We start from the raw sequence: 14,286 nt of genomic DNA on the forward strand, positions 1-14,286 counted from the left end.
ATGTTTATCGGGCATAAATGTTTCTATATTTCTCAAGTTAGTGGTGTTATATGTGATCCCAGAAATGCATGAATTATCTTTTTAAGCCAAGCTCCGTTTTTCTGATAGAGAGTTCATTCCCTGCTTCCCTTTACACAGCTTTATTGAAATAATAAAATTCTGGGTGCCTGCAGGTACAACTAGAGCAGCTTTCTGTATATGGATTTACTGGATGTTGCATTGCACTAAGTGGAAGTTATATAAATTTATATACAGCAAACAGTACACAGAGACAGCTGCAGAAAGCAGGAATTTTATTATTCAAAGGGGTTATCTGGGTTTTTAAAACTGATGGCCTGTACTTAGGATAGGCTGTCAATATTAGAGCGGGGTGGGTTCGACTCTTGTCACCCTCGCCGATCAGCTATTTGAAGGGTCTGCAACCCTTGTATGAGAGCTGCAGCCTCTTCATTGTTTTCATGGTTTACCTTCTCATTCGTATTAGAACGTGCTGTTACATTTCTAGTGGCTGTGTACGGTATTGCACCCCTGTCCCATTAAAATTAAGGGGTCTTGTTAGGAATTGTATTATAAAAGCGGTAAGGTTTAGAATCTTAATTTATATAGGAGTCCTGTTTAAATTCTGAATTTATATAGGGGTCTGGTCTGGGGTATGAATTAATTTTGGTGTTTGGTCTGGGGTCTGAGTTTATTCTTGTTACTTAAAATGCTGGGAATTGCTGCAGAAGCAATCGGCCAAAATAGTCTGGGCAGCAGACTGTGCATTTATTATAGCAAGTCGTCATAACAATCTTGGCTGGAAAGGGAAGAAAAGGAAAGAGAACGTCTACAATCAGCGAAGACGTCACCTGTGAGTCACTGGATTTAATGAGGACATGTCAATCCTCCAAACATGTCTATTTTAGCAAATGTATGTAAGCTTTTACCTATCCAAGCGATTGTAAGATTCTTCTCTCGTGACACATTGGAATTTTTTACTGGTAAAACTTGGTAGATACATTCAGTATTTATTTGTGAAAAACACCAAAATTTTGCAAAAAATTAGCATTTTTACAAATTTCTATGTATCTGTTTGGAATACATATGGTTATACCACACAAAATAGTTACTGATTAACATTTCCCATATCTCTATTTTAGATTGGCATAGTTTTTTGAACATCCTTTTATTTTTCTAGGACGTTACAAGGCTTAGAACTTTAGCAGACATTCTCACAAAAATTTCAAAAGGCTGTTTTTACAGGGACCAGTTCAGTTCTGAAGTGGCTTTGAGGGGCCCATACAATACAAACCCCCATAAAGCACTCCATTTTAATAACAGTACCCCTCAAAGTATTCATAACAGCATTTAGAGAGTTTCTTAACTCTACAGACCTTTCACAAGAATTAGAGCAACGTAGGGGTAAAATGTACAAATTTCAGGTGTTTTTGCAGAAATACATTTTTAATCCTTTTTTCTCTGTAACACGGAAGGTTTTACGAGATAAACACAACTTAATATGTATTGCCCAGATTCTGCAGTTTTTAGTGTGCTAATTTACTGAAGCACAGGCCTGAGAAGCAATGTAGTGCCTAGAGGATCTTGGGGCCTTCTTTTTATTAGATTATATTTTAGGCACCATGTCAGGTTTGAAGAGGTGCGATGCCAAAACAAAGGAAACACCCCAAAAAAGTCCCCATTTTGGAACCTAAACCCAACAAGGAATTCTTCTCGGCATATAGTGAGCATTTTGACCCCACAGATTTTATTAGAATTTGTATGTCAAAATAAAAATGCATATTATTTTCCAATAAGATGTTGTTTAGCTAAAAAGAAAATCAATTTCCACAAGGAATAAAGAAGAAAAAGCCACCAACATTTGTAAAGCAACTTCTCCAGAGTATGGAAATACCCCATATGTCGTCATAAACTGCAGTTTGGGCACATGGCAGGGCTCAGAAGGGAAGAAGCGCCATTTGGCTTTTGGAGTGCAGATTTTGCTGGATTGGTTTCTTGGTGCCATGTCGCATTTGCAAAGCCCCTTAAGGTAACAGTACAATGGAAACTTCCCAAAAGTGACTTCATTTGGGAAACTACACGCCTTGAGAAATTCATCTAGCATTTTTACCCCATAGGTGCTTCATAGATTTTGTTAGAATTTGGATGTGAAAATAAAAAACTAATTTTTTTTCCAATAAGATGTCATTTTCGCTGAAAAAAACCCGATTTCCACAAGGAATAAAGAAGAAAAAGCCCCCAAGATTTGTAAAACAACTTTTCCAGAGTATGGAAATACCCCATATGTGGTAATAAACTGCTGTTTGGGCAGACAGCAGGGCTCAGAAGGGAAGGTGTGCGATTTGGCTTTTGTAGCGCAGATTTTGCTGGATTATTTTTTCCAAAGCCCCTGTGGGACCAAAACTTTGGAAACTTCCCAAAAGTGACTCCATTTTGGAAGCTATACCCCTTGACAAATTTATCTAGGGGTGTAGTGAGCATTTTGACCCCAGAGGACTTTTATAGATTTTATTAGAATTGGGCAGTGAAAATAAAAATTTCATTTTTTTCCAATAAGACTTAGATTTAGCGCAACATTTTTATTTTCTTAACGAAAAATGGAGAAAAAACACCTCAACATTTGTAAAGCAAGTTCTCCCGAATATGGCAATACCTAATATGTGGTAATAAACTACTGTTTGGGTACATGGTAGGGCTCAGAAGTGAAGGAGCGCCATTTGGCTTTTGGAGTGCAGATTTTGCTGGATTGGTTTCGGGGCGCTATGTCGCATTTGCAAAGCCTCTATGGTACCAAAACAGTGGAAACCCACCAGAAATGACCTCATTTTGGAAATGACACCCCTCAAGTTATTCACCTAGTGATGTAGTCAGCATGTTAGCCCTGCAGGTGTTTTCCAGAAATTAGTGTACGCTCAATGTTGCAGAGTGAAAATGGCAATTTTTCCATAGCTATGCCAATATGTGGGACCCAGCTTGTGCCACCATGAAAAGACAGCTCTCTAACTATTATGCTGTGATTCCCAGATTTAGAAATATCCTACATCTGGCCCTAATCTTTTGCTTGGACATTCGACAGAGCTCAGGACGGAAAGAGTACAATGCAAAATTGAGGCCTAATTTGGCGATTTACAAAGTAGTAAAGTAGTGAGCATTTTTACCCACAGGTCTTTTCTATAAATTAATGCGCTACAAATGGTGCAAAGTAAAATTGCAATTTTTCCCTAGATATGCCATTTCAGCGGCAAATATGTTGTGCCCAGCTTGTGCCACTGGAGACACACAACCCAAAAATTGTTCAAAGGGTTCTCCCGGGTATATTTGTGTAAGTAAACTGCTTTTTGGGCACACTGTAGGGCTCAGAAGGGAGGGAGCGCCCATTTGGAGTTTTCTTGGTAGTAGTTTTGTTTGGAGTATTACTGGTGTTTCAGTTTATAATGTGGGGGTACATGAAAGCTGTGCGGAGTACATCAGGGCATAATAATTGGGTAAAAAAGAAAAAAACAATAATCCATAGATGTGTGTTACGCTGTCAAGTAATCTTTTATGCACAGGCCAGTGTCGCACTGATAAATGGTGTCCTTTCTCATCCCCATTTTGGTACACACTCTGCACCTCTGCAGTTTGGGGAATTTTGCTGGGAAGTGTTCTGGTATAATGCAGGTGTCCTTGCTTCCAGAAGATATGTTTGGGCCCTCCCATTCCTGGTTCCCTAATTTTATTTTATTTTTATTATAGACGTAGTGGATGAGGGCTGTTTTTTTGCGGGACCAGCTGTCATTTTTACTGCTACCATTTTGAGGTACATGAGACTTTTTGATCACTTATTATCCTATTTCGAGTTTTCTAGTTTTTTTAATGCAGCGTTCACCATGCATTATAAATTACATGTTACGTTTATTGTGCGGGTCAGTACGATTCCGGCGATACCAAATTTATAGCACTTTTTTTCTGTTTTACAACTTTTTGCAAAATAAGTTAGTTTAGTAAAAATATTTTTTCTGTCACCATGTTCTGAGAGCCATAACGTTTTAATTTTTCGTTGATGGAGCTATATGAGGGCTTGTGTTTTGCAAGCTGAGCTATAGTTTTTATAGTTTTCATATCATTTTTGCATACATGCGACTTTTTAATCACTTTTTATTCCAATTTTTTGTAGGCAAAGTGACCAAAAAAAAGCAATTCTGGCATTGTTCTTTATGTAAATTGTTTTACGGCATTCACCACATAGAATAAATAACATAATATTTTTATAGTTCAGGCCGTTACGGACGCGGCGATACAAAATATGTATGGTTTATATATTTTTTCAATAATAAAGGACTTAATAAGGGAAAATAGGCTATTGTGTTTTATTTTATTACTTGAAACTTTTATTTTATTTTTTATAACTTTTTTTTAACTTTTTTTACATTTATTTTTAGACCCACTATGGGACTTGAAGGTCTAATTTCTGATTTATCTTCTAACACATAGCACTACCTATGTAGCGCAATGTATTAAAACAGTCAGTCGTTCACTGACAGCAAGCCGATTAGGCTAACACCCACGACTGATGACGCAGGCTCAGCTTCTGAGCCAGCTCTTTCTTCCCATCAGTACGTGTGCTGTACGTAGAATATATGGTCCAAATCCTTCATCTGCCACGATGAGAAATGGGGCAGGAGGTCCAGTAGATCCATGCAGTTGTCTCGGTTCTGGAACAGAGAGCTGTTTGGACTGAAGCCGTTCACCCATTCTGGAAGCCCTGAAGATGCCAGCATCTGAAGAGCTCCCATATGCCCCTATATCTACAATTATAAACTGGTAGTTGCTGTCAGCCAAGGCGAACAGCATCACCAATAAATACTGCTTGTAATTGAAATATAGGTACCATGAGTGAGGTGGCTTCTTCACACTAATGTGTTTACCATCCAGTGCGCCAACACAGTTGGCAAACTGTGATTGTTGGTAAAAGCCCTCGGCAATCCGAAACCAGTCTTGTGCCTTGGGCTGTGGCATCATCGTCGCTCTCAGTCGCTGCCAGATGACTTCGCAGGTCAGACAGATGATCTGTGAAATGGTGGAACACTCCAGTAGAAATTCAAAATGCAGTGATGCAAATGAGTTCCCTGTTGCCAGGAATCTGTGAAAAAAATATTTATAATAATTAGTGCTAGCAGTACCAGGGTGACATGGTGGCAATGGGCAAAGGCTACAACCAGGGTTATATAGTACTTGTAGCAGAGTGACATGGCGGCAATGGGCACAAGGGCAACTACGGTTATATACTACTTGTAGCATTATGACATGGCGGCAATGGGCACAGGAGACAACTACGGTTATACTACCTGTAGCAAGGTGACATGGCAGCAATGGACAAAAGGGACATTTGGTGTTCTTACCTGAGAGAAACGATGAGCCGTTCCTCCGAGATGCACCGTCGGTCAAAGCTGGAAATCGACATGTAGCAGAAGTTGTGAAACTTGTCCGGGTGCTGCCGCAGGTCTGCATACAGGGTATGGAAATGCACCTTTCTGGGCTGTTGGGAGACAATGGGGTGAACCCAGTACCTCCTCCTCCTCTTCGGTTCTTCTTCCAGCATAGCTTACTGTCCGAATCGCCGAGAGACGAGCCAGTCCAGAAGAGCATGAGAGCATGAACCACACGTGGGTAGTGCATCCTTGCAACAAAAGAAATGCCAGAAACCAAAGTTATATCAGCCGAGGATTCCAACAGAGCTCTCACAAAGCACAAATGGCAGAGAAAATGGTGCCAGAGCGATCATGTGACCTTTTCAAGGGGTTGCGACATAGTGGTGACATCATTTGTAGACTCCCATTTCTTTTTTTTGCGGATCCGTAAATGCGGATGAACTAAGGATGCATGACGGTACGTATTTGCGGACAGCGTGCCTATATGCGAATGAGTCGCAGATGACTTTGGATGACTAGGGATCCGTATTTGAGTAGAATAAAAGCCATTACAGTCGTGTGCATGAGGCCTTAGAGTCCATGCTGTTTAGTTTACAGATGATTGCTTAGGCTGGATACAATTGTAGCATATTATTATCCATGAGAAGTATTTGGCTTCTTTGGGTTTTCACTCCGTGTTTTTATCCCATTACAGCAAAAGTTAAAACAGAATTTTTAGCACAAAGGATATTATAAAGTTGTATAACATTTTTTATTTTACAGTGATCAAGGTTTATTTGCAGGGAACCCCTTTAATACCTACACCCATATTGTCCAAGATTCATATCCCTACATCCAGAGAATTAGAAATTCTACAAGTTTCAGTGTACCAACTATTCCTGTCCAATAGTGGAATGAGATGAACTGGACTTTACTAAATATATCACGCCATGAATTATTACTTATGTTACCTATAACCTCATATTTAACCCCTGACTTTTACAGTTATTTTTGGTTTTTCATTTTCGCTCTTTCCTCCCCAACTTCCAGAAGCCATAAGTTTTATTTTTTGGTCCAAAAAAAACGTATGAGGGATTGTTTTTTGAAGGACAAGTTGTACTTTTTCACGGCACCATTTATTGTACCATATTATATACTGGGAAACGTAAAGAAAATATTTGCTTAATCGTATTGTCTCCGCTTGTACAGGGAGTCTAATATTACATTTTAGGAAACTGATGCTTAACCCCTTCGCGCTCAGCGACGTACTATTCCTTCGTGCTAAGTGCATCGTTCGCGCTCAGCGCTGGAATAGTATGTCGCGGGAGGAACGGCCATTTTGGCCGTCTTCCCGACACATACAGGAGCTGTAACAGCTGCTAACTCGTACAGCAGTCGCCGCAGCTCCTTCTGCGGAGACTGATAGCTGTGTCCCCGCTGATTAACCCCTTGGAAGCCGCTTTCAATAGCGATAGCGGCTTCTTAGGGGTTAAGCTGCCATCATCGGCCCGCTACACGATAGCGGCCGGCGATGGTGACTATAGCAACCGGACGCCTAACAATGGCATCCAGCTATGCCATTTATGGAAGCCTTGCTGTCAGTGAGTAGCTGACAGCTGTAATACACTGAACTACGCATATAGTGCAGTGTATTAGAATAGGGATCAGGGTCTCCTGCCCTCAAGTACACCAGTGGGACAAAGTAATAAAGTTAAAAAAAGTTACAAAAAAATTGTGTAAAAATAAGAAAATAAAAGTTTTAAAAGTATCAAAAGTAAAAATCCCCCTTTTTCCCTTATCAGTCTTTTATTATTAATAAAAATAAATAAATAAACAAATAAACTATACATAATTGATATCGCCGCGTCCGTAACGGCCTGAACTACAAAAGTATTTCGTTATTTATCCCGCGCGGTGAACGCCGTAAAAGAAAATAATAATAAACCATACCAGAATCACAGTTTTTTGGTCACTTCACTTCTCAAAAAATGGAATAAAAAGAGATCAAAAAGTCGCATGTACCTAAAAATGGTACTGATCTAAACTACCGTTCGTTACGCAAAAACAAGTCCTCACACGGCTTTCCTGATGGAAAAAAAGACAAAAACTGTATGGCTCCTAGAATAAGGCAACACAAAAAGTAAATGATTTTTAATAAAAATTATTTTATTGTGCAAACACCATAAGACATAAAAAACCCTATAAACATTTGGTATCGCCGTAATCGTATCGCCATGCTGAATAAAGTGAATATGTTGTTTATAGCGCACGGTAAACGCTGTAAAAAAAATAGAATAAAAAACAATAGAAGAATTGCTGTTTTTTAGTCACCACGCCTCTTAAAAATAGAACAAAAACTGAGCAAAAAGTCACATGCACCCCATGAAAACTACAATGAATTCCCCAAGGGGTCTAGTTTCCAAAATAGTGTCACTTTTGGGGGGTTTCCACTGTTTTGGCACCACAAGACCCAGGGGCGTAGCTAAAGGCTCATGGGCCCGGGTGCAAGAATTCAGCTTGGGCCCCCCTACCACTCCCCAACACCACCATCATCATCAGACCCCTGCGCGCGCTTATGCCCAGACGCCTTGCTAGTAAACTTTGTGTAGTGTTTACAGTTGAAAAAACCTTATTAACATATTATTTAAAAAAAAAAAATGGTGAGGAAGTGTACTTTGCTCTGTAAGCCGTTTTGCTTACTATGATAATGAACACGTACACTTTGGAAAGTACCTGAAACATTAGTTTGTTTGTGATCGGCTGACAGTACACTATGAGATTTTTCCTTTGTATGAGCAGTTATGAGTTAATAATTGTTAGATATTTGGCAGTGCCAAAAGATAAGTTAAAATCAGCATAAGGCTGGGTTCACACAGACTTTTTTGGGTCAGATTTTGCTCTGCCTGCACGCCGATTTTCGCAGCGTTTTTCGCCCTTGGCCATTGAGCGCCGCGGGCAAAAAACTCAGTGACATACGTTTTCTCTGCCTCCCATTGATGTCAATGGGAGGTCAGAGGCGTAACCACCCGAAGATAGGGCATGTCCCTTCTTTTTCCAGAGAGCCGGTTTTTCCGCTCGTGGGAAAAAAATGCCTCCGCCTCCCATTGAAATCAATGGGAGGCATTTTCGTAAATTTTTTGGCGCGTTTTCTGACACGGTTTCCGTGTCAAAGAACGTGTTAAAAAAACTCTGTGTGAACTGGCCCTAAGACAGATTATTTTACTTTTTTTCAAAGCACAATACAAATAGAGTAATAGTGTAAATAAGTATTTTGCCATTTTGTAATCCGTATACAGTATGTAAACCATAAATGTGCAGGAAAGATGGGTGCGTATAAATAGCACATCAAAGGCATTCTCTTAGCCTACACTCTCGATATAGGGCAACTGTACATGAAATCTCTGCCAAGTCCAAGGGAGTGTACCAATAAAGCTAACTTTATATGATATGGGTAGCGTTTGAAGACACTGTACCTGGACGACTTAAATTCTCTCTATCGAATTTTGCATTATTTTAAGATGGGAAAGGTACAGTGCTTGGGCTTAAAATAAGAATGTAAAATAATACTCAATGGGAGAACGTTAGCCATGTTAATATGCCTGTTTTCTGGCAAAGAAATGTTGCAAACAGATCAAAAGTCGCAAAATTTGCATCTTTTGGGCAGTATCCTCCACTTTCGACCCCTTTTGAAAATGTAGGCGGAGCTTAGTGGAAGGGGCGTGCCCACTTCGGCCCGACATATTTACTATAATTTACACCAGAAACTGGCAACTTGCGAAAATTATAGCAAAGATCTACGACAGCTCCAGGTTGGCATAGATTTTATTTAGTGTCGCATGGACAACTGAAAATGCAAAACATTTATTAAGAGTCATTTGCCTCTTAATAAATTTGTTGCATCTTACTCTAGCTTGTTAGAACTAAAACTGGCACAATCTTGATACATCTTCCCCAATAAGTCTATAGGATTAAGCAATTTACATTTTCCTAGATTACATATTCGTTTTATAAGCGCTGGCAGTAGATTTACTTTAATGACCTTGATCTCCTCATTGGTGGCTGAAAGATTAACCACACTATATGTAAATGTGTACATGTAATCCCTTTTGCTATTTTTTACTGACCAAGAGGGTTCACATGATGGCCCTTTCTGACCTCTCAGACTCTTTCAAAACTGAATAGGACATTGGGGTACACTTTGCTGTGTCTGGTGACAGACGATCTTTAAAGGAAATCTGTCACCAGACAAACCCCTTTAATATAGTGCATCTATGAGATACTCAACGTAATGTGCTTCAGGTGCCATGCAAAAGCGTGCTATACTAATTATGGTGTGTGCTCAGGCCTGATTGGCAAATGAAAATAGTTTTGTCTGCGACTCGACTAAGCACACAAGTGGTATGGCCGCAATCACATGATGCCTCTCGTTGAAAAAATATTGGCATATGGTGCACACTTCTGGATGACTCCCCTAACCGTTGTTTGGGGCACTATTCAGCATGTTCAATAGCTCTTGCTAAAGCAGAAAACCATGGCCATCTTATAGATTCTCTTTGGCAAGCAGATACCGTGGTCATGTTAAAAATAATTCAGTGCAGTCTATGCTGAAGACTAAAAGAAACACAACAAAAAAAGTATTTCTGTGACATTTTTATTCTTTATTTTTATTATTTTTTCCTTATGTTAGCATATAACTGCATATAACACATTCACTGCACATATCCATAATTCAATGGCAATTAACACAAGTTTTCTTAATTATTATCTTCATATGTATACACTTGGCTCTGCTCTCAGTTCATAGGAAATAATAGAAGTTGCATGCAGCACCAGCCATAGGCATCATGCACACAAGCGTATTTGTCATTCATATCACAAGGATATTCAATACGATGTTACTGCATTTCAATGGGGCAGATGTGTCCACCCTTAACTTGTTTCTAAAGCCGACAAATCCCGAAATGTGTGACACAAAATGTTAAACAAGCAGGTAAAAAAACCATAAACCTCCGACAGATGCCATTCTTGAGCCATCCATTGCCCATTGACTCCCATGTTAAAAAAACCATAGCTTTAATGTATTTGTTTTTACTGGATAGCTGTGACGAATGTGTCTGACAGATGACATCCAACAGCCATTTGTTATCCTATGTTAATAGGTTTTTTACTAGAAGGTGCGAGATTGTATTGAAATGGTATCATGACAAATTGTATAACAACGCAATTCAAGAAAAGTTAATGGTGGGCACATCTGTACAATGGTGGAAACACATGCTGAGTCCACATTAAAAAAAAAATTCAGTATGCTCCATCATGTTTTCAGTACATGTTTTCAGTATTTTGGGCTGTATTTGGTCAGTATTTTGCATCAGTATTTGGAAGTATTTGGAAGCCAAATCCTGCAGTGGTACCTAATGAGAAAAAAAGTATAATGGAAAGATTTGTACCTCTTCCATGTTTTGGACCCACTCGTGGTTTTGGCTTCGTAATACTGATGCCAAATACTGACCAAAAACTGCCGTGTGAAAGTATCCTTAGTGAAATATCTCAAGGGGAAACAGCAATGACATATTCATCAGAGTCATATGTGTCTTGCGTTTGCAGTTTCTCCTCTGATGCATGTTTCTCTTTAGGTGACCTCAGAAACCTAAACTAAATAATTGTGGAATTAATCAGCATATAAATACATGTTTTTAATATGCAGAGAAAGCTAATTTTACAATTGAACATTTGTGTCTCGAATATGCAAACTCTTGACTGTATCACAATATTTGGAGGGATATTCTGTTTCATTGTCATTTTTATTTATTCATTTCTAGAATTGGAAACAATACAATTTTGTAATTTATATGTAATTAAAATTCTGCTCACATAATTTATTTTTACTAGTGTAGTCGACTCCAGTCTCTGCACAGTATAATGGATTAGTCCTAAGTAATCCACCCATAGGATGGATTCCTGCCTCTCTGGATTATTTGCCTTAATTGCTTAATTCATCTCACCCTTTTGGCATACTATATAAATCTGGCCAGGCTATTAAGCTTCCTGCCTCAAGTCTAGTTCCTTTCTGACTCTCTCTACAAAATGTTGCTGTCATTTGTGTACCGAACTTGCATTTTTTCCTGACCACGTCTCTGCCTCACGCGGTAACCTGTTGCTGCTCATCTGTGTACCGATCCTGGGCTGTTACTGGGCTACTCTTGCTATTATCACCCTCCTACATGATCTAGAATCTTAATCTGCTATAAACCTTAGCAGACTAGTCTGGCTCACATGTGGAATCCCCTGGAACAAGTCCTTTGACAACTATGAAGCAACAAATTGCTGAACTACAAGCATTTGGAGCTACTTATCAAAAAAAAAAATGTTCTCAGCTGCAAAATCGATTGGGAGAGCAACAAAGAGAGATGATTTAATTACAAAGACAACTTTCGTATGTGCGTGGCTCACTCAGCCACAGTCTCAAGTTTACACGCCATTACCCATTGGCGTAACAAACCCCCTGCAACCCTGACCGGAGGGTTAGGGGACCGAATCCCCCTCACGCTTGCTACATTAGTCCCTGGCAATGGTCTGCACCGTGGCACATACAAGGTCCTGACGCTGGCAGCACACAACGTCCATCTCTAAGGTTCAGCGGTTTTTCATACTGTTGACCTGATCTACAGGATAGGTCATCAGTATATGATCGGTGGGGGTGTAACACCCAGACCCCATACCGATCAGCTTTTGGGGATGCTTCCAGGCCTTGGATGTTATGCAGTGGCTTGTGTCAGAAGCAGAAGGCTTCCGTACACTGTATTGCGGCCGTGCTGGGTTATTGCAGCTCTGCTCCTATTCACTATGAAACACTGCCCTGTGCTCGGACAACCTCTTTAATTATGCTACATATATTTTTCAAATTTACTAGTGAAAAGAAAAATGTATTGCTTACAATTAATCTTCTGACAGATGAAGCTCCAGTGTTGGCTTCTCTTTATGTAGAAAAGGATAGTAATCTTCTGAATGTTTTGGATGACTGTATCACTGCTATGAATCAAGTTTTAGATGATCCTAATTGTTATGCCACAGCTGAAGTTAGACTGCATAATCTGCGGCAAGGAAGGTGCTCAGTTCCGGAATGCACAGAAGAGCTGCTGGGTAACTGATACCACAGGGAAGCTAGCGGCTCAGAAGAGCCAATTTCAGAGAGGGCTTTCAAAGCAAGTGAAGGATGTACTTTCCAAAGTGATAACCCCAGAAAAGTTGGAGAACTTAATGCAATTGTGCATTCAAATTGATCAGAGACTTAATGAAAAACGAAAGACTATACTGTGGGTATTTGGAGATAATCCTGCCTTCTCCTTCGATCAATCAAGTCAGAATACTCAGAAAGATACTGAATCTATATCTGAACCAATTTGACTTTATGTTATTCATAAACAACAGCAGAAAAAGAGAGGCGACCTACAGAAAATATTTGCCTTTATTGAAGTGTACTATGCTGTTTATTGCTCAAATTAGATCCGTAGGACAATCGCTGTCAAAGATGTAATAGAAAATGGAGACGATCTGTTGGATTAAAAAATACTATAGGACGAAGACAAGTTGCTGGCACCAGAGAATCTTATTTTATAGTGCCAATACACATATGCACTAAAACACATGAGATTTCTTGTTCTGATATATTTGACCCCTATCATCATGGCCTTTTTCTCATGAAATTAAGCATCTTCAAGTTCTCATCATGCCTGATCATCAAGAAGTTATTCATTTCCAACTGTTTCTTCTCCAAAGTTTTCAGTGATTTGGGGAATTCCTTGGCTTTTTACTCACAAACTATTCATCAGTTGGGAAACACGTTGTATACATTTTCCATCTGAGTACTGTCAGCTAAATTGTCTGCCTAAACTTTTTCAATACTTGAGAATATCAATATCTGAACTTGCTGTTAACCCCTTAATACCGAAGGTATTTTAAACCTTAATGACCGAGCAATTTTGTAGGTTTTTCCATCGTCACATTCAAAGATCTATAACTTTTTTATTTTTGTGTCGACAGAGCTGTATAAGGACTTTTTTTTTTTTGCGGGACAAGTTGTATTTTATAATAGCACCATTTTGGGATACATATAATTTATTGATTAACTTTTTAATAACTTTTTTAAAAACAGAAATTTCGTCATTTTTTTGCGTCTTAATTTTACGCCGTTTACCGTGTGGTATAAATAACATAATAACTTTATTCAGCGGGTCGTTACAATTGTGGCGATATCAAATTTATATTGATTTTTTTTATGTTTTCCTACTTTTACACAGTAACAACACATTTTTTTCAAAATTATTTGCTTTTGTGTCGCCATATTTTAAGAGCCATAACTTATTTATTTTTTGACCGATGCAGCTGTATGAGGGCTTTTTTTTTTTGCAGGACGATTTGTAGTTTTTATTGGTACCATTTTGGAGTAGATGCGACTGTTTGATCAGTTTTTGTCAAATACTTTTGAAGGCAGGATGAATAGAAAACAGCAATTCTGGCGTTGTTTTTTATTATATTTTTTACGCCGTTCACCGTGCAGGTTAAATAATGTAATTATTTTATGGTTGAGTTCGTTACGGACGCGGCGATACCAAATATGAGTAACTTTTAACTTTTTTTTCATTATAAAGTATTTTGTAAGGGGAAAAAGTGGGTATTTATTTTTTATTCTTTTACTTGGGACATTTATTTATTTCAAACTTTATTTAACTTTTTTTTACTTATTTTAGTCCCACTGGGGGACTTTACAGTGCAAACTTTTTGATCGCTATTATAATACACGCGGGGATGCCAGTGGGATGAGAGAGGGAGACCCCTCCCTCTAAAATCACTCAGATGCGGCGCTCGCTATTGAATGCCGCATCTGAGGGGTTAAATAAGA

The 14,286-nt window shown here is 39.0% G+C and overlaps 1 protein-coding gene across 2 annotated transcripts in view; it reads right to left on the reverse strand.

Moving 5' to 3' along the window:
- Positions 1 to 10,066: 10,066 nt before the first annotated feature.
- Positions 10,067 to 14,286, reverse strand: part of LOC142741302 (transcription factor ETV7-like) — a 108,791-nt gene continuing 104,571 nt past the window's right edge. For both annotated transcript variants that reach the window (XM_075850685.1, XM_075850684.1), the window contains one exon: positions 10,067 to 11,034. In XM_075850685.1, the coding sequence (XP_075706800.1) occupies positions 10,935 to 11,034 (100 nt within the window). In that variant the 3' untranslated portion in view covers positions 10,067 to 10,934. The remainder of the gene's footprint in view (positions 11,035 to 14,286) is intronic.

The sequence above is a fragment of the Rhinoderma darwinii genome, chromosome 2 (genome assembly GCF_050947455.1).
Source record: "Rhinoderma darwinii isolate aRhiDar2 chromosome 2, aRhiDar2.hap1, whole genome shotgun sequence".
NCBI classification, from domain to species: domain Eukaryota; kingdom Metazoa; phylum Chordata; class Amphibia; order Anura; family Rhinodermatidae; genus Rhinoderma; species Rhinoderma darwinii.